The 21,275-nt window shown below is 46.2% G+C and overlaps 1 protein-coding gene across 1 annotated transcript in view; it reads right to left on the reverse strand.

Annotated features, from left to right (window-relative positions):
- Nucleotides 1-21,275, reverse strand: part of itga4 (integrin alpha 4) — a 198,921-nt gene that overhangs the window by 78,041 nt on the left and 99,605 nt on the right. Inside the window, exon 15 of the mRNA XM_085985973.1 lies at nt 18,331-18,485. Coding sequence (XP_085842099.1) covers nt 18,331-18,485 — 155 coding nt within the window. The remainder of the gene's footprint in view (nt 1-18,330; nt 18,486-21,275) is intronic.

A 21,275-nucleotide genomic window follows, 5' to 3' on the forward strand; every position in this document is an offset into this window, starting at 1 on the left:
CATTTGCTTTCCTAATTGCTTGCTGTACCTGCATGTTAACTTTCTGTGATTCGTGTACAAGGACAACTTTGTTCCTCTGAAAACCAACATTTCCCAGTCTCTCACCATTTAAAAAATATTCTTCTTTGCTATTTTTCCTAGCAAAGTGGATAACTTCTCACTTCTCCACATTATATTCCATCTGCCATGTTCTTGCCCACTCACTTAACCTGTCTATATCCCTTTGCAGCCTCTTTATGTCCTCCTCACAGCTTACTTTCTCATCTAACTTTGTATCATCAGCAAACTTGGATACATTACACTCGGTCCCTTCATCTAAGTCATTGATACAGATTCTAAACAGCAGAGGCCCAAGCGCTAATCCTTCCGTACCCCACTAGTTACAGCCTGCCAACCCAAAAATAACCCGTTAATTCCTACTCTCCATAGGAGGGAGGTGCACAGGAGAGGGGCCAAGAGGCTTAGCTTCCTTGACCTCTCGGGAGAGCAGTGCTTCCGCAGGCTGAGGTTGTCATGTCAGGTGGTGGCAGACATCTGAGGATGTTGTGGATAGCACATTCAGTGAGTTGGTCACACCGCAGGTAAAGGCTAGCTCAGACAGTAAATGGGTGACCAAAAGGCAGGGTAAAGGCAGGAAGGTAGTGCAGGAGTCACCTGCGGTCATCTCCCTCCAAAACAGGTTTACCGTTTTGGGTACTGTTGGGGGAGATGACTTATCAGGGGAAGGCACCAGCAGCCAGGTTCAGGGCACCATGACTGGCTCTGCTGCACAGAAGGGCGGGAAAAAGTGGGATAGGGCTATAGTGATAGGGGATTCAATTGTAAGGGGGATAGATAGGAGTTTCTGTGGCCGAGACCGAGACTCCAAGATGGTATGTTGCCTCCCTGGTGCAAGGGTCAAGGATGTCTCGGAGCGGGTGCAGAGCATTCTGAAGGGGGAGGGGGATCAGCCAGTTGTCGTGGTACATGTAGGTACCAACGATGTAGGTAAAAAGAGGGAGGAAGTCCTACAAGCTGAATTTAGGGAGTTAGGAGCTAAATTGAAAAGTAGGACCTCAAAGGTAGTAATCTCTGGATTGCTACCAGTGCCACGAGCTAATAAGTTTAGAGAGAGTAAGATAGATAAGCTAAATACGTGGCTTGAGCAGTGGTGCAAGGGAGAGGGATTTAAATTCTTGAGGCATTGGAACCAGTTCTTGGGGAGGAGTGACCTGTACCAAGGGGACGGTCTACACCTGAACTGTGAGGGAGCCGATGTCCTCGGGGTAATATTTTCTAGGGCGGTTCGGGAGGATTTAAACTAATTTGGCAGGGGGATGGGAACCTAGGTAGTGGAAAAGAGGGAAATCATATGAAGTTAGAAATAGATGGTAGAAAGGTGAGAAGCAATAAGCAAAGGAGAGAAACACAAAGGGCCAAACTAATTCATAATGAGAGTGTGAAAAAAGCAAGCCTGAAGGCTTTGTATCTTAATGCTAGAAGCATTAGGAACAAGGTGGATGAATTAGTTGTGGAAATAGAGGTAAACAAGTATGATTTGATTGGGATTACAGAAACGTGGCTGCAGGGTGGGCAAGGCTGGGAACTTAACATCCAGGGATATACAATATTTAGGAAGGATCGGCAAAAAGGTAGGGGAGGTGGGGTAGCATTGCTGGTAAAGGAGGGGATTAATGCAATGGAAAGGAAGGATATTAACTCGGATGAAACGGAATCTGTATGGGTAGAAATGAGAAATAGCAAGGGGAGGAAAACGTTAGTGGGTGTGATATATAGGCCTCCAAATAGTAATATGGAGGTGAGGGAAGGCATAAAAAGGGAAATTAGAGAAGCGTGCGATAAGAGCACAGCTGTCATCATGGGTGACTTTAATTTACATATTGATTGGACTACCCAAATTAGTAAAAATTCTGAGGAGGAGGAATTCCTGGAATGTTTTCGGGACGGTTATCTGGACCAATATGTCGAGGAGCCGACTCGAGATCAGGCCATTTTAGACTGGGTATTGTGCAATGAGAAGGGACTTATCAGCCATCTTCTTGTACAAGGCCCCTTGGGTCAGAGCGATCATAATATGATCGAGCTCTCAGTCGAGATGGAGAGTGAGGAAATTGAATCAGAGACTAAGGTCCAGAACTTAAATAAAGGGAATTACGAGGGTATGAGACGGGAATTGGGTAAGATTGATTGGGTGGTGTTTCTGGGGGGATTGACAGTGGATAGACAATGGCAAGCATTCAAAGATAGAATGGAAGAATTCCAGAACATGTTTATACCGGTTTGGCATAAAAATAAACCTAAAAAGGTGACTCAACCGTGGATAACGAGGGAAATTAGGGACAGCATAAAATCAAAAAAAAGGGCATATCAACTGGCAAAAAAAAGCACCAGACCGGAAGATTGGGGGCAGTACAGGATACAGCAAAAGAGGACAAAGGGATTAATCAGGAAGGGGAAAATAGAATACGAAAGTAAACTTGCAGCAAACATAAAGACAGACTGCAAAAGCTTTTATCGGTATATCAGGAGGAAAAGACTGGTAAAATCCCAAGTCGGTCCCTTGCAGTCCGATTCGGGAGAATATATAATGGAGAATAAGGAAATGGCAGACCAATTAAACTCATACTTTGGTTCTGTATTCACAAAGGAGGACACAAATAACCTCCCAGGAATATCGGCAAACATAGGGACTAATGAGAGGGAGGAGCTGACAGAAATTAGTATCTCTAGGGATATGGTGTTGGGTAAGTTGAGGGGACTGAAGGCCGACAAATCCCCGGGGCCTGATAAACTACATCCTAGGGTACTTAAGGAGGTGGCCCTGGAGATAGCAGATGCTCTAAGGATCATCTTCCAGAACTCCATTGACTCGGGAACAGTACCCGTGGATTGGAGGGTAGCTAATGTTACCCCAATATTTAAAAAGGGGGTTAGAGAGAAAGCAGGGAATTATAGACCAGTAAGCCTTACATCGGTTGTGGGCAAAATGCTAGAGTCCATTATTAAGGATAAAATAGCGGAGCACTTGACAAATGGGGAAAGGATCGGACAGAGTCAACATGGATTTACAAAGGGTAAATCGTGTTTGACTAATCTGCTGGAATTTTTTGAGGAAGTAACTGGTAAAATAGATGGGGGAGAGCCAGTGGATGTGGTGTACCTTGACTTCCAGAAAGCCTTCGATAAGGTTCCACACAAAAGATTATCATGCAAAATTAAGGCTCATGGGATTGGGGGCAAAGTATTAACGTGGATAGAGAACTGGCTGGCGGATAGAAAACAGAGAGTTGGAATAAACGGCTCGTTTTCGGAGTGGCAGGCAGTGACCAGCGGGGTGCCGCAAGGATCTGTCCTGGGACCCCAGCTGTTCACAATATATATAAATGATCTGGATCAGGGAATTGGATGCAATATTTCCAAATTCGCTGACGACACTAAACTAGGAGGAGGGGTGGGCTCTGATGAGGATGTCAGGAGGCTACAGTGCGATTTGGACAGGTTGGGGGAATGGGCGGATACGTGGCAGATGCACTATAATGTGGATAAATGCGAGGTTATCCACTTTGGGGGTAAAAACAGGAGGGTGGATTATTATCTAAATGGCAATAGATTGGGAGATGGGGAAGTGCAGAGGGACCTGGGTGTTCTTGTGCACCAGTCACTGAAGGAGAGCATGCAGGTGCAACAGGCGATTAAGAAGGCAAATGGTATGTTGGCCTTCATATCAAGGGGGTTCGAGTATAGGAATAGGGATACCTTACTACAGCTGTACAAGGTGCTGGTGAGACCGCATCTGGAGTATTGTGTACAGTTTTGGTCGCCCCATCTGCGGAAGGATGTTCTTGTCATGGAAGGAGTGCAGCGGCGATTCACCAGGCTGATACCTGGAATGGCGGGAATGACCTACGAGGAGAGATTGAATAGTTTGGGCTTGTACTCACTGGAGTTTAGAAGATTGAGAGGGGATCTCATCGAAACATATAAAATTATGGCAGGCCTGGACAGGCTGAATTCAGAGAGAATGTTTCCAATGGCAGGGGAGCACAGAACCAGGGGCCACAGTCTAAAAATAGCGGGCAAATCATTTAAAACAGAGATGAGGAAGAATTTCTTCACTCAAAGAGTGGTGAGCCTGTGGAATTCCCTGCCACAGAGGGCTGTGAAGGCTAATTCAATAAATATTTTCAAGAGAGAATTGGATATATTTCTGAAGGCTAAGGGGATTAAGGGTTACGGAGAAAAGGCGGGGACGGGGTACTGAACTGGTAAGATCAGCTATGATCTCAGACGAAGATCAGCCATGATCTCATTGAATGGCGGAGCAGGCTCGAAGGGCCGAATGGCCTACTCCTGTTCCTATCTCTATGTGTTATATCTATGTGTTATATCTGTAGCCTCCTAAAGGAAGACCTGCTCCCTGCTCTGACCTGGAGGCCATGCATTACCAGTGACAGTGAAAGTCACCACGGCCTTCAATATTTTGCCTCTGATTCCTTCCAGGTCACTACTGGAGACACATTGAGGGTCTCGCAGTCCGCGGCACATAAATGCTTAAGCCAAGTGATGGATGGATTGTTTCCCAGGGCTGGGAGTTATGTAAATTTCACCTATGTCCTATATGAAAATGACAGCTGCCGTGTCCCGCGCCGGAAGCGGGCAGAAGCGAGGTGGTCGCCATTTTTTCTACAAAACTGGCCTTAATGGCCAGCATTAAAGCATCGAATTTTTAGGCCGTACTGGTGTGCTGGGTCCTGCACAACATTGCACAGCAGAGAGGATTGAGGTGGAGGAGGATGAAGGAACACATCACTCTTCTTCGGATGAGGAGAACATAGATGAGGAGGAGGATGAAGATGGGGCATCTCCAGACCAGCCGCGTACATTGCTGCCCAGGATGCCTGTGTGCCCTAATAGCGCAAAGGTTCAGCTAGTGTTCACTCACACAGGAAAACATAACAAATGAAACCCTCCTGCCTGCTTCCACCACTGGCATGAACCCCCCCACCCCCACCCTTAGCACTAAACAGTACTTCAACCACATATACACCCATTACACATCCGCCCAATAGGTCCCATCCTGTATTGACATTCATCATGAAACAATTGAAAGGCTGTGTTGGCACTCAGGATGCTATAATGAGCAAGACATGGAAGTGGTGCTAATTAATAAACTTTATGTGGAGTTATAAAAAAAAAGGAAAGTTAACTAACATTTTGTCAAACACCGATATGCATAACCTTGGTGAATTATAATTACTTTATCTTGCGCTTCCTACCATTTCTACGTGGCGCATCCCATGTGGCTTCAGAAGAGGTAGAGGCAGGCTGTTCAGATCCCTGTCCTGACTGCCGAGATGCTTTTGGCCCATGACCTCCGGGCTTTGGAGACCCTGAGGGCCTCACCAAAGATTGCTTCACCTGCGTCACGTGGACACGCATTGCACCCACTGCGCAGCTTGGCGACGTGAAACCCAGAATTCAAAATTTATTGCTTCGATTCAGTTGTGATTGCAGATTCCAACCCGCTGAATTGACTTCCAGGTTTCGCCCACACAATGCCACCCCCCACCCCCCCACTCCAACCCTGCTCCCCACCCCACTCCCACCCCGCTCTCCCCACCCCCACCCCACTCCTACCCCGCTCACCCCACTCCTACCCCGCTCCCACCACACTCCGCTTCCCCCACCCCCCCACTCTCACCTCCACCCCACTCTCCCCACCCCCACCCTCCCACACTCCCACCCCGCTTCCCACCCCACTCCCACCCCGCTTCCCACCTCACTCCGCTCCCCCCACTCCCACTCCACTCCGCTCCCCTCACTCCCACTCCACTCCCCCCACTCCCACTCCGCTCCCCCCACTCCCACTCCGCTCTCCCCACTCCCACCCCGCTCCCCCCACTCCCACCCCACTCCCACCTCGCTCCCCACTCCCACCCCCCCCACCCCCCCCACTCCCCACCCCGCTCCCCACCCCCACCACCTCACTCCCCACCCCGCTCCCCACCCCGCTCCCCACCCCGATCCCCACCCCGATCCCCACCCCGATCCCCACCTCGCTCCCCACCCCACTCCCACCCCACCCCCATCCCGCTCCCCACCTCGCTCCCCACCTCACTCCCACCCCGCTCCCCACCCCACTCCCACCCCACCCCCCCACTCCCACCCCGCTCCCCACCCCACTCCCACCTCGCTCCCCACCTCACTCCCACCCCGCTCCCCACCCCACCTCACTCCCACCTCACTCCCACCTCACTCCCCACCTCACTCCCCACCTCACTCCCCACCTCACTCCCCACCTCACTCCCCACCTCACTCCCCACCTCCCACTGTGGAATTGGAAAATCTAGCGTAATTAATGTAGGACGTGCATATCTTTCCCTTGTCCAGCATGCACAGATAGAAAAGACGAACAATAAATTCAGCGCTCCCAGTAGGCAGCCAAGTTCAAAGGGAACATGGAAGCACAGGAACACGGCCGAAACATCATGACCAGACTTTTTTCTTTACACATGCTGACTGACCTGCTCTATATTTCCAGAATTTCATACTTTTCTTTCAGATTTCTAGAAGTTGCTGTTTTACTTTTAATTTGTACTGCCAGGTTTCTGATTCAGCTCCTGGTCAGTGCCAAGTTGTTTGGTCTCAGCTGAGGCGGCGGTTGGGGCACTCCAATTGGCCTCAGTGCCCTAGGTTAGGGAGAGAAAATGAGCTGTGGTCTCTGCTCTTAATTGCTGTCCAGTGAGTCTTGCTGGAAAGCGCATGTCAGACAAGTACAGGATCGGGATTGACATGATGCTCTCCACAGCTGACTAGCCAGCCAACATTGACTGTTCAGACTCACACATGACCACTTGGGCAAGGTACATGAATGCAGCTGGCACCTGTGGAACTGAATCTCACTAAGAGTGCTTTAGGTAGTTAAACCAAACAAAAGGAATTTAGCTGGTTCCTAACCACCTACTGTGTAAAATATCCCAAGTGCTTTGTGTAAGCAACGTAAACAGCTTGAAGCAGTGACTATTACAATACTGGACTTGATTAAATTATTCCCCAGGTGCATGTGATAGACAGACAATGATTGTCCTTCCACTTGCCCACTGTTTCCATTCATACATACACACATACATGCTTGCTTGCTTTGACCTAAATTGAATGTCATTTAATATGTATTAATTTTCCACAAGGTCTCTTATACATCTGCAGCACATTAAATAAATGTATCTAATTACCAATTAATTATTCTGTTCCCTGAATTGATGTAACTTAAGTGCATTCTAGTAAGCATTTTATTTGAGATAATCAAACATTTACTCTCAACAGCTTCATCAGTATTACACTGCACTTTAGGTAGCAACATGTAGATTCCTTCCATTTTACACTAATGACACGGATACCTGTTTCATTTTCTTTGATCCTGAAAGTGTGCATGGCAGACATTTAAAGAGCCATGTGACAAACACCTTAAAAATATCTAGAGATTTCTCAATCTCTTGTTTCTTGGAAAACAGCACAACACAATATCAAGCTGTTGATTTATCCAAGTGTCTTTAATTGCATTTGTAGTAGTTAATATTACAAGCTACTTTTCTTGTATTTCTTTTAATTACTAAAACCGCTCAGTTTGGCATTATTCAACATAGAACTTATCCATGAGATAGAGGGGCATGTAAGTAGGAATATTGTCCTTGGAGACCTAGAGCGGTAATTTTCTGAGTTTGTGCTCTTGGCGGACAGCCTAGCCTGTTGGCAGCATATATTGGAAATTTAGGCATGTGCTGCCCAAGGTTTTCTGTCCATTAAAATTAATGGACAGAAGATTGTGAATAGTGCATGCCTTGAATTTCCAATACACGCTGCGGTAGGCACAGCTCCCCATTGAGACTGCAAACTCGCAAAATTACCCCTCTAAGTTATGGAATCAGATCCAGGCCTGAGATATTAAGAGTCCTAAGCAGGAGTACTAATCATAGGATGCATTTCCTAATTGTAGGAAAAATGTGTCTGCACTCTCAACAGGACTGTGTGCTGTTTGGACAGTCTCCCGATCCCACCAGATTACAGGGGATTTTGTAATTTGAATAATTACAATATGCTCCCTGCACATTTTCTATTGGCGTAGGGAGTGAATGGCCAGTTAGTGGGCAGGGAATCCCAAGTACAGCAGCTTCTAAAGGGCTTCTATTCTTAAAGGGGGACACTGCATTTTTGGATCTCTCTACTGGTGTACCTCAGAGCAGGCTGAAGATGACTGTAGCCACTGATAGAAGTGTTCGTAGAAGGTGACAATCTTGGATGCTGAGGGGAACCCTCTTAACCAACCAATTGTGCAGTGAGCATGCCAAGCCATGTCAGTGCAGGTGGCGAGACATATCAATGCAGTTATTCATGTCTATAGAGCAGAGGAGATGTGAGGAAAAGGTTTGTGAGATGGAGAATGACTGAAAGTATGATTGTCTAAAGTTTCTGACAAACTCTATCTCTGCTCCCGAACCTCAGTCATGTGGTGCTGAAACTCTCATTCGTGTCTTTGATACCTCCAGACTTGATTATTCCAATGTTCTCCTCGTCGGCCTCCCATCCCCCATAAACTTCAACTCATTCAAAGCTTTGCTGCGTGTATCCTATCACCTAGTCCTGTTTATCTATTATTCCCATCCTTTCTGACCTGCGTTGACTCCTGATCTCCCAAAGCCTCAAATTTAAAATTCTCATCCTCATGTTCAAATCCATCCATACCCCTCTCTATCTGTAACCTCCTCCATCCCTATGAACCCCGCTAAACTCTATGTTCCTGACTCCAGCCTCTTGTGCATTCCCCCCTCTCTCTATCCTACCATTGCAACCACACCTTCAGCCAACTAGGTCCCACTCTATGGAATTCCCTCCCTAAACCTCTCCAACTCTCCACCTCTCTCTCCTCCTTTAACACCCTCCTTAAAACCAACTTCTTTGACAAAGCTTTTGCTCATCCCTCCAAAAACTCCTCCTTTGGCTGTTTTTCTCATGCCTCTGTGAAGCAGCTTACAATGATTTCTACGTTAAAGGCACTATATCAATGCAAGCTATTGTTGCTGTTGATCCGGTCATTCTATAGTTTTTTTCCCCAATCTCTCTCTACCTTCTTCAAACACATCTCTTCCATAAGACCTACCTCCTATTCTCGCAATACCCTCTTCACTAAACTCCTGATCACTCATTTACCCATCATGGTCTCCATGCGGATACCTTTTAGTTTAATAGATTCCTAAACTTTTTTTAAAAATCACTTCAAGTAAGCGACATTCCCCATAATTATTCAGCTTCAGATAACTGAAAGATTTTCCTGAAAAACAGATATTTATCTCCAATTTGTCCTTTAGAGAAGGAAGTCCTTACATGGTCTGCCCTATATGTGACTTCAGACCCACAGCAATATGGTTGACTCTTAACTGCCCTCTGAAATGGCCTAGCAAACCACTCAGTTGTACCAAACTTCTACGATAAACAATAATAAGAATAAAACCAGGCGGATCACCCGACATCAACCTAGGCACCAGCTGCAGACACGACAAAGGCACACCCATCCCAATTGACCCCGCAAAGTCCTCCTCATTAACATCTGGGGACTTGTGCCAAAACTGGGAGAGCTGTCCCACAGACTAGTCAAGCAACAGCCTGACAGTCATACTCACAGAATCATACCTTTCAGCCAATGTCCCAGACTCGTCCATCACCATCCCTGGGCCTGTCCTGTCCCACCGGCAGGACAGACCCACCAGAGGTGGCGGCACAGTGGTATAGAGTCGGGAGGGAATGGGCCTGTGAGTTCGCAACATTAACTCCGGACCCCATGACATCTCATGGCTTCAGGTCAAGCATGGGCAAGGAAAGCTCTTGCTGATTACCACCTACCGCCCTCTCTCAGCTGAAGAATCAGTACTCCTCCATGTTGAAAACCACTTGGAAGAAGCACTAAAGGTAGCAAAGGCACGGAATGTACTCTGGGTGAGGACCATCACCAAGAGTGGCTTGGTAGCACCACTACTGACCGAGTACTAAGGACATAGCTGACAGACTGGGCTTGCGGCAGGTGGTGAGAGAACCAACACGAGGGAAAAACCTACTTGACCTCATCCTCACCAATCTACCTGCAACAAATGCATCTGTCCATGACAGTATTGGTAGCAGTGACCACTGCACCGTCCTTGTAGAGACAAAGTCCTGTCTTCACACTGAGGAGCCCTTCATTGTGTTGTGTGGCACTACCACAGTGCTAAATGGGATAGATTCAGAACAGATCTAGCAGCATAAAACTGGGCATCCATGAGGTGCTGTGGGCCATCAGCAGTAGCAGAATTGTATTCCACCACAATCTGTAACCTCATGGCCCAGCATATCCCTCACTCTACCATTACCATCCAACCAGGGAATCAACCCTGGTTCAAAAGGGAGTGCAGAGGAGCATGCCAGGAGCAGCACCAGGTGTACCTAAAAACAGTCCTAGTGCGAGCAAGCACTGAGTGCGAGTCATCAAAGAGTGCTGTGAGTTTGGGTAAGTGTGAGAGTTCTTTAATTGTTATTTCTCTTTAAATCATTCTTGATAAGATTACTTAAGCAGTTTAAGTAAAGGGGAAAAGTTAAATATTTGGGATTCTGTTGGTTTAAGAAGAGTAAAACAAGGTTACACTGCAGTAGGAGTAAATTGGCACAGCAGGCAGTGGAAACCAGTTTTCTAACCAATCAGCAGGGGTGACTCATTTGGCTGTAAACAAACAAACAGTATAAAAAGACCAGTCCTAGTGTGAGTCAAAGAGTGCTGTGAGTTTGGGTAAGTGTGAGTTAGGGTAAGTGGGGTGTTAGGTGCTCTTTTCAAACTTTAACTCTGTGGGTTGTAGTTAATAAGGCCTTTCTGGTGCAGAGTGACTGTTGGTAAACCATTTAACTGGTGCAACTAGAGGGATTGATTTAATTTAAATCCAATTAATTAAAGGGGATACTAGCATCTAAAATCGGGCAGAGGGTGTCCATAACTAACAATAAAAAATGTAATTAATTACATAGAATGGAGCAGGTGATGTGTTACTGTTGCGAGATGTGGGAGCCGGTGAACCCCATTGAGGCTCACGGTGATTACGTCTGTGACAAGTGTCTGCTGCAACAGGAACTCCAGCTCTGTGTTGATGAGCTGGAGTCTGAGCTTCAGACACTGCGACACATCAGGGAGGGGGAGAAGTACCTGGACTCTGTGTATCAGGAGGTGGTCACACCTATGAAGTTAATTCATTCAGATGTAGCCCATGGTCAGGGACAGGACGGTGTGACGACGTGTGAGGCAGGTACGGGGATCCAGGAGGTAGAGCTGGAGGAGCCGCAGCCCTTGCTCTTGTCCAACAGGTTCGAGGTTCTTACTCCCTGTGGGGACGGGAGCAGGGACTGCAGGGAGGATGAGCAACCTGGCCACAGCACCATGGAACGGGGGGCCATTCAAGAGGGGGGAGTAAATAGAAATGTTGTAGTGGTAGGGGATAGTATTATTAGGGGGATAGGTAGAGTTCTCTGCAGCCGAGAGCGAGAGTCCCGAAGGCTGTGTTGCCTACCCGGTGCCAGGGTTAAGGACATCTCCTCTGGGCTGGAAAGAAACTTGCAGTGGGAGGGGGTGGATCCAGTTGTCGTGGTCCATGTTGGTACAAACGACGTAGATAGGACTAGGAAGCCGGTTCTGTTAAAGGAGTATGAGCAGCTAGGGGTCAAATTAAAAAACAGAACCTCAAGGGTAATAATCTCTGGATTATTACCTGAGCCACGAGCGAATTTGGCTAGGATAAATAAAATTAGAGAGTTAAATGCGTGGCTCAAAGACTGGTGTGGGAGAAATGGGTTTTGCTTCCTGGGACACTGGCACCAGTACTGGGGCAGGAGGGAACTGTTCCATTGGGACGGGCTTCACTTGGCCAGTGCTGGGACTAGAGTCCTGGTGGATCATATAACTAGGGCTGTAGAGAGGGCTTTAAACTAACTAGTGGGGGGGCGGTTCCTAGAGTGCAAATAATAAAAATGACAACAGAGAAGGTCATAGACTTAGGTAGCAGTGGGGAAATTAAAAACCAGAGCGTTTCAGGAAGGGGCAGAAGGTATGGAGTGAAAGGTAAAGTAATAAAAAGGGCAAAAGCAGGAACTAAGTGTCACAAAACATATTTGAAAGTTCTCTATCTGAATGCACGTAGCATTCGTAACAAAATAGACGAGTTAATGGCACAAATAACTACATATGGGTATGATCTTGTGGCCATTACAGAAACATGGCTGCAGGGTGACAATGCCTGGGAATTATGCATACCAGGTTATTTAACAATCAGCAAGGAAGGGGAGGTGGGGTGGCTATGTTAATAAAGGAAGGAATCACTGTAATACAGAGAAATGATATTGGATCAAAAGATCAGGATAATGAAACAGTTTGGGTGGAGGTAAGGAATAATAAGGGGGAAAAACACTAGTGGGCATAGTCTATAGGCCTCCGAACAGTTGCAACTCTGTTGGACGGAGTATCAATCAGGAAATAGTTGAGGCTTGTAATAAGGGAACATCTATAATTATGGGGGATTTTAACTATCATATTAATTGGAAAAATCAAATTGGGCAGGGCTGCCTTGAGGATGAGTTCATTGAGTGTATTACGGATGGGTTTCTTGAGCAGTATGTGACTGAACCGACCAGGGGGCAAGCAACCTTAGATCTGGTCCTGTGTAACGAGACAGGATTAATTAAAAATGTCCTAGTAAAGGATCCCCTTGGAATGAGTGACCATAACATGGTTGAATTCCATATTCAATTAGAGGGTGAGAAGGTTGGATCTCAAACAAGCGTGCTAAGCTTGAATAAAGGAGACTATGAAGGTATGAGAGCGGAATTGAGTAGAGTGGGTTGGGAAAATAGATTAAAGGGTAAGACGATACATGATCAGTGGTGTACATTTAAGGAGTTATTTTACAACTTCCAAAGACATATATTCCACTGAGAAGAAAAGGGTGTAAAAGAAAAGACAGCCATCCGTGGCTAAGTAAAGAAATTAAGGATAGTATTCGACTAAAAACAAGGGCATATAAGGTAGCCAAATCTAGTGGGAGGATAGAGGATTGGGAAAACTTTAAAAGACAGCAAAAAATAACAAAAAGATTGATTAAGAAAGGGAAGATAGATTATGAAAGTAAATTAGCAAAAAATATAAAAACAGATAGTAAGAGTTTTTATAGTTATATAAAAAGAAAAAGGGTGGCTAAAGTAAATGTTGGTCCCTTAGAGGATGAGACCGGGAAATTAATGGTGGGAAATATGGAGATGGCAAAAACACTGAATGAATATTTTGTATCAGTCTTTACAGTAGAGGACACTAAGAATATCCCAACACTGGACAAACAGGGGGCTATAGTGGGGGAGGAGCTAAACACAATCAAAATCACTAAGGAAGTGGTACTCGGTAAAATAATGGGACTCAAGGCGGATAAATCACCTGGACCTGATGGCTTATATCCTAGGGTCTTGAGGGAAGTGGCAGTAGGGATTGTGGATGCATTGGTAATAATTTTCCAAAACTCCCTGGACTCGGCAAAGGTCCCGGCAGACTGGAAAACTGCTAATGTAACACTCTTATTTAAAAAGGGCAGTAGACAGAAGGCTGGAAACTATAGACCAGTTAGCCTAACATCTGTGGTAGGTAAAATTTTGGAGTCCATTATTAAGGAGACAGTAACAGGACATTTGGATAATCATAATCTAATAGGACAAAGTCAGCATGGTTTTATGAAGGGGAAGTCATGTTTGACAAATTTGCTGGAGTTCTTTGAGGAAGTAACATATAGGGTGGATAAAGGGGAACCAGTGGACGTAGTGTATTTAGACTTCCAAAAGGCATTTGACAAGGTGCCACACAAAAGATTATTGCTTAAGATAAAAAATCACGGGATTGGGGGTAATATTCTGGCATGGATAGAGGATTGGCTATCTAACAGAAGGCAGAGAGTTGGGATAAATGGTTCATTCTCAGACTGGCAATCAGTAACTAGTGGTGTTCCGCAGGGGTCAGTGCTGGGTCCCCAACTCTTTACAATCTATATTAACGATTTGGAGGAGGGGACCGAGTGTAACATATCAAAGTTTGCAGATGATACTAAGATGGGAGGGAAAGTAGTGAGTGAGGAGGACATAAAACACCTGCAAGGGGACATAGACAGGCTAAGTAAGTGGGCAGAGATTTGGCAGATGGAATACAATACTGGAAAGTGTGAGGTTATGCACTTTGGCAGGAAAAATCGTAGAGCAAGTTATTATCTTAATGGCAAGAAACTGGAAAGTCCTGAAGTGCAAAGGGATCTGGGGGTCCTGGTGCACGAAACTCAAAAGGTTAGTATGCAGGTGCAGCAAGTGATTAAGAAGGCCAATGGAATGTTGGCTTTCATTGCTAGGGGGATAGAATATAAAAATAGGGAGGTATTGCTTCAGTTGTACAAGGTATTGGTGAGACCGCACCTGGAATACTGCATACAGTTTTGGTGTCCATACTTAAGAAAAGGCATACTTGCTCTCGAGTCAGTACAAAGAAGGTTCACTCGGTTAATCCCGGGGATGAGGGGATGGACATATGAGGAGAGGTTGAGTAGATTGGGACTCTACTCATTGGAGTTCAGAAGAATGAGAGGCGATCTTATTGAAACATAAGATTGTGAAGGGGTTGGATCGGGTGGATGCAGGGAGGATGTTCCCGATGATGGGTGAAACTAGAACTAGGGGGCATAGTCTTAGAATAAGGGGCTGCTCTTTCAAAACTGAGATGAGGAGGAACTACTTCACTCAGAGGGTGGTAGGTCCATGGAATATGCTGCCCCAAAAAGCTGTAGAAGCTACATCATTACATAAATTTAAAACAGAAATAGACAGTTTCCTAGAAGTAAAGGGAATTAAGGGTTACGGGGAGCGGGCAGGAATTTGGACATGAGTCTAGGTTCGGATCGGACATGGCCCTATGGGTAGCGAAGCGGGCCCAGGGGCCGTGTAGCCTGATCCTGCTCCTATTTCGTGTGTCTAATTCTGTTAGATTCAGGAGATGGTTCTGTGATAGTAGATTGGCGGTTAGGATCAGATCAACCATGATCTTATTGAATGGTGGAGCAGGCTCGAGGGGCCGATTGGCCTACTCCTGCTCCTATTTCTTATGTTCTTATGTTCTTATGAGGTGCCAACCTGGGGAAGCTGCAACACAGGACTACATGCATGCTAAACAGCAGAAGCAGCATGCTGTAGACAGGGCTAAGCGATCCCACAATCAACAGATCAGATCAAAGCTCTGCAGTCCTGTCACATCCAGTCGTGAATGGTGGTGGACCATTAAACAACTAACGGGATGCGGAGGCTCCATGAACATCCCTATCCTCAATGATGGTGGAGCCCAGCACGTGAGTGCAAAAAACAAGGTTGAAGCATTTGCAGTGATCTTCAGTTAGAAGTGCCGAGTGAATGAATCATCTTGGCCTCCTCCTGAAGTCCCCACCGTCACAGAAGCCAGCCTTCAGCCAATTTGTTTCACTCCACGTGATATCAAGAAACAGCTGAGCGCACGGGATACAGCAAAGGCTATGGGCCCCAACAACATCCCGGCTGTCGTGCTGAAGACTTGTGCTCCAGAACTAGCCCCGCCTCTAGCCAAGCTGTTCCAGTACAGCCACAACACTGGTATCTACCTGACAATGTAGAAAACTGCCCAGGTATGTCCTGTCCACAAAAAGCAAGACAAATCCAATCCGGCCAATTACCGCCCCATCAGTCTACTCTCAATCATCAGTAAAGTGATGGAAGGGGTCATCGACAGTGCTATCAAGCAGCACTTACTCACCAATAACCAGCTCACGATGCTCAGTTTGGGTTCCGCCAGGACCACTTGGCTCCAGATCTCACTACAGCCTTGGTCCAAACATGGACAAAGGAGCTGAATTCCAGAGGTGAGGTGAGAGTGACTGCCCTTAACATCATGGCAGCTTTTGACTGAGTGTGGCATCAAGGAGCCCATATAAGATTGAAGTCACTGAGAATCAGGGGGAAAACTCTCCACTGGCTGGAGTCATACCTAGCACAAAGGAAGATGGTTGTGGTTTTGGAGGCCAATCATCTCAGCTCCAGGACATCACTGCAGGAGTTCCTCAGGGCAGTGTCCTAGGCCCAACCATCTTCAGCTGCTTCATCAATTACCTTCCCTCCATCATAAGGTTAGAAGTGGGGATGTTCACTGATGACTGCACAGTGTTCAATTCCATTCGCAATTCCTCAGATAATGAAGCAGTCCATTCCCACATGCAACAAGACCTGGACAACATTCAGGCTTGGGCTGATAAGTGGCAGGTAACATTCACACCACACAACTGCCAGGCAATGACTATCTCCAACAAGAGAGAGTCTAACCACTGCCTTGACATTCAACAGCATTATCATCGGCAAATCTCCCACCATCAATATCCTGGGGGTCACCATTGACCAGAAACTTAACTGGACTAGCCACATAAATACTGTGGCTAAAAGAACAGGTCAGAGACTAGGTATTCTGAGGCGACTGTCTCACCTCCTGACTCACCAAAGTCTTTCCACCATCTACAAGGCACAAGTCAGGAGTGTGATGGAATACTCTCCACTTGCCTGGATGAGTGCAGCTCCAACAACTTAAGAAGCTCGACACCATCCAGGACAAAGCAGCCCTCTTGATTGGCACCCCAGCACCACCTTATACATTCACTCCCTCCACCACTGGCGCACCGTGGCTGCAGTGTGTACCATCTACAAGATGCAGTGCAGCAACTCGCCAAAGCTTCTTCAACAGCACCTCCCAAATCTGCGACCTCTACCACCTAGAAGGACAAGGGCAGCATCTTCGCTGGGTCAAAATCATGGAACTCCCTCCCCAACAGCATTGTGGGAGTAACTTCACCACACGGACTACAGCGGCTCAAGAAGGTGGTTCACCACCACCTTCTGAAGGGCAATTAGGGATGGTCAATAAATGCTGGCCTTGCCAGCGTTGTCCAAATCCCATGAACGAATAAAAAGTGATATCAAATCTAATTATCTTCTAAAAATAAGGATGAATTCATAACTTTAAAGTGGGCAATGAATTGCGGCTCTATGGTCAGGCACAATTTTCCCCGCCCTCTGACCCTGCTTCACCTGAAGACCAGTTTATTTTGTCTTCTCATGTGCAATGCCACAGGAGAATTTCAAAGCTATATAAAATATGGAGAAGAAAAACTTGAAAAAAATCTCAATTTCAATTAGGTATAGTTTTATTTGCTTAGTTTATGTATAACTAGCTGGGGGGGCCCGGCGTTGCCAGGGCTTTTTGGGCCGCGCGGTTTACGGCCGGGCGCTGCTGCTCCCCCGCTCTGTGTCACTCTTTCTCTCCCTGACCCTCTCTCCCTGCCCCTCTCTCTCTCCCTGCCCCTCTCTCTCCCTGCCCCTCTCTCTGTCCCCCCCCCTCTCTGTCCCCTCTCTCTCTCCCTCCCTCTCTCTCCCTCTCCCCCTCTCCTCTCCCTCCCTCCCCCTCTTTTGGCACCCGGGGAAGGGCTTGGAAAATGGAGCCCGGCCGCGGTGGCCATGCGCGGCCTAGCGCTTCAGGCCCAGCCCGGCTCTCGGGCCGACAGTGACCCCAGTTGAGCTCCCGGTGCAGCCGGCTGCGGGCCGCGCGGTAAACGGCCAGCCACTGCCGCTCCCCCACCCGCTCGGTGTCTCGGGCCGAGCGGTTGTCAGGCCCGGCCTGAGTGACCCCAACTCACCTGCCGCTCCGGCGGGCCGGGAGCAGGATACTGTGCCGGAGCTGCAATGTGGGGGTATGTTGTGCTGGTGCTGTCGCTGTCGGGATTTAAAAAATGGCGGCGAAGTTTCGGGAGGTGCAGGATTAGGCCCGCCCACACACGGAATGAAACGCCCCCTGTGACGCACCGATTGGTCAACCATCAGGTCACTGAACTGTAGGATTGGTCAACGATCACGTCAGTCAACGCTATCCCCTGTACGATTGGTCAACCATCACGTCACTCAACGCTAATGGGCGGTAGGATTGGTCAACCGCTAATGAGCGGATTTTTGAACGTTTTTTGTATACTGTCGGAACAATGTTTGTCTGACCAAAAAGTAAATATGCCTATGACACTCCCCTTATCATAACCTTTCTTTTGATATAACATATCTGTAGGTACGCTCTATAACTTTTGAGTGTATAGCGGACAGACGGACAGGCCAACCGCTTTATTATATATAACATAGATATAGATAGATAACAACTGGAAAAGTTACAGTAGAAATGATTCAGCTTACCTTCATGAATGCTTGATGAGTGTTACACTTAATAATATTTTGATGGATCGCAATCTGTCCTGAACTGCTATTCAAGTTGCTGTCAGATATTAAGTTAAATCTGGAAGGAAAACCGTCCCTTCTGTTGACATCGGTACTTATGTTGTAGAGTAAGACTGAAAGACAAGAGATAGAAATGTTTTTTTAAACATGCAGTCTGGTCTTTTGCTCTGCACCAAGTTCATAACCATGAAAAGAAACAGGACCTGTGCATTCAAATAGGTACATTCAGAACAGAGTTACAACAACTTCCACAAGATGGCACTTCATTAAGGAGCTGGAACTTGGACTCTTCAGCTGCAGTCTCCCAGGTATTTGTACACACTCTATGCATCTTGTTCTGTTGAATTTTGTGGATTCAGACCTTTGATTCCTAGAAACAAACCACTTGCAATAATAAAATATTATTCCTCAGTATTTTATTTATCTCTCATGGTCTCCATCATAACAAAAGTCACCTCATCACTAAGGCTTCCCACCAGTTGAATTAGGTACCCTTAATAGTTTAATTTTAACATATTTTTGCTATTCTATAAAAAAAAAGTTGCCAAGAAGCTGCTTTGTCACACGAAGTGAACTGTGTGCTGTAAAAGAAGACAAGTAGACTCTGAAAACTATATCAAAGTGTTTGCATATGCTGCAGATGTCGCTGCAAACTTTGCTTCACATCAACTATACATAGCAACTTTTCTGGAAAGAAAGCAGGTGTAGCATTGAACATGTGTTTTTAATGCAGCAAAACTATATCAATGTGAAAAATACATGCAGTAAATGTATTGTATGCTACATACTAGTGTACCCTATTGTCAATTTTATGGGAACAACTGCAGCAAAAGCATAAGAGGGGTTACTTTACTCCCACACAAGCCTTCCTTCACCAGGGATGCATATCGGGAATTCAAGCATGGAGCTCAGTGGCCGGCACAATATTTATCATCCATTAGGGATGGAAAATCCTATGTAAACCACTCACCTCCATTCCAGAATTTCCAATATGCTCGGCTAATGGACAAAGTTCCATGCTGGTAATACAGATTTACTACAAAATTTACCCAACAGCATAAAAAGTTCTCTTACTCCCTCTTGACATAAACAGGAAGTGTGCTTGGTTAGCTGTTTCAACTTACTTTATTCTATTTACCAGAATGTGTAGAACGTTTTATACTATAACAAACTATTTGGATTCAGTCCCTAAAGTCCTCTTATAAAGTCGTTCAGTCCAGTGTGATAAATGCAGGGATCCCCTACTGGGCTATTTTAACACAACAACAACAATCTTTTTGGGCCAATTACACTATTTGTATTTTTTTCCTTTCACAGATACTCAAATAAAATCCTGAAAAAATAAAAATACTCATTATAGTTTTGAAGATAAATGTTTTTAAAATATTAAATGTTGTTTAAGATTCATTTTATCGTGTTTGGGCAATAATAAAGCCCAAACCAACTGAAAACAGGATATGAATGTACTGAAAGCTAGTTTCCCCAGTGTACGCTGGTTTCCTCAACTTTAATTAGTTCTCTTATCTTATCTATCATCTTTTCATGTATGTGGCTGAAACAGTTAAGATCAAACTAACCAAATAAAATGTAATTATGTTTTATTTTAAAATAGTCTATCTCCAAATGACACCAATTTCTCTCTTTCTCCCCCTCTCTTAAACATCTACAACAGCATGATCATCAATATAACAATGTAACAATGTTAATGCAAGTGAACTGAACTGTTGGGTTTCTTTTCCCAAATAATATGACAGAGCTCTACATTTTACTCTGCTAATTTTAGAAAAAAAGTGTGCATTAACAATTTTGCAATACCAGTTGGAGGTGTTGGGATCTTGGGATGTAGGCGTCACTGGCAAGGCCAGCATTTATTGCCTATCCCTAGTTGCACTGAGATGGTGGTCGTGGGCTGCCTTCTTGCACCGCTGCACTCTGTGTGTTGAAGGTACTCCCACAATGTTGTTAAGCTGTTGTTGGAAGTGGCAGTGGCTCCATGGAGCATAAACCTGCTGTCCTCTCTCAGGATGACAGCATTCATGATCCCACCAGTGCCCGTGCCATTGCCTATCAGCAAGCCAGCCCAGATTGCTGCTACTTATGCCGAGATGGTGCAGTCTGAAGCCGGGCCTTCTAGGCCTGGAGCTGCTCGAGGTCGCCCCCACCCCGCCCCAAGGTCATCTGCAGACTCCTCCACTGAAAGTCAGCAGCCTTCCACCAGCCATGCTTCAGTCACTGGGATAGCTCTGCGTAGGAGCAGGACAGGCAAAGGTACACGCAAGACAGGCACTAAAGGGAATGCACAAGGGTGATTAGTTTAAGTTTGTCTGCAAAATCGCATGATTTTGATTCATTTAGAAATTTGGTTTGGAATGTGTATTTTGTGTTGGCTTTTATTTTGGCATTGTGGCCAAGAGGACGATGTGATGGTCAGTGAGGGAGGGAAGGTAAGGAGTATGGGACAGTAGGTGAATGGAAAATTGGGTTGAGGTTACTGGAATCATACTTGAACTAGTTCTTCACGTACTGCCCAGGCAGAAAGGGGCTGTCTAGGTTGCAGCCTCCCTTCCTCCTCTTCTGCCTCCTCTTCTTCGTCCTCCTGCTCCTCGCCCAATAGGTGGTGGCAAGGGTTGTTCCCTCTTGATGGCACGGTTGTGCAGCATACCACCACAAATCTTGAGATCTGCTCAGCCGAGCACTGCAGGGCTCCTCCAGAGCAGTCTAGGCAGCGGAATCGTTGCTTCAGCATGTCAATGGTCTGCTCTATCAGATTTCTTTTAGTAGCATGGCTCTCATTGTATGCATGCTGCGCACATGTGCGTGGGTTGCGAACCGAAGTGATTAGCCATGGCGTCAAAGGATAGCCCTTGTCGCCCAGAAGCAACCCTTTGGTTTGGCGTGGTGGC

The sequence above is a fragment of the Somniosus microcephalus genome, chromosome 4 (assembly GCF_052327205.1).
Source record: "Somniosus microcephalus isolate GS21.2 chromosome 4, FLI_Smic_1.0, whole genome shotgun sequence".
Taxonomy (NCBI): Eukaryota; Metazoa; Chordata; class Chondrichthyes; order Squaliformes; family Somniosidae; genus Somniosus; species Somniosus microcephalus.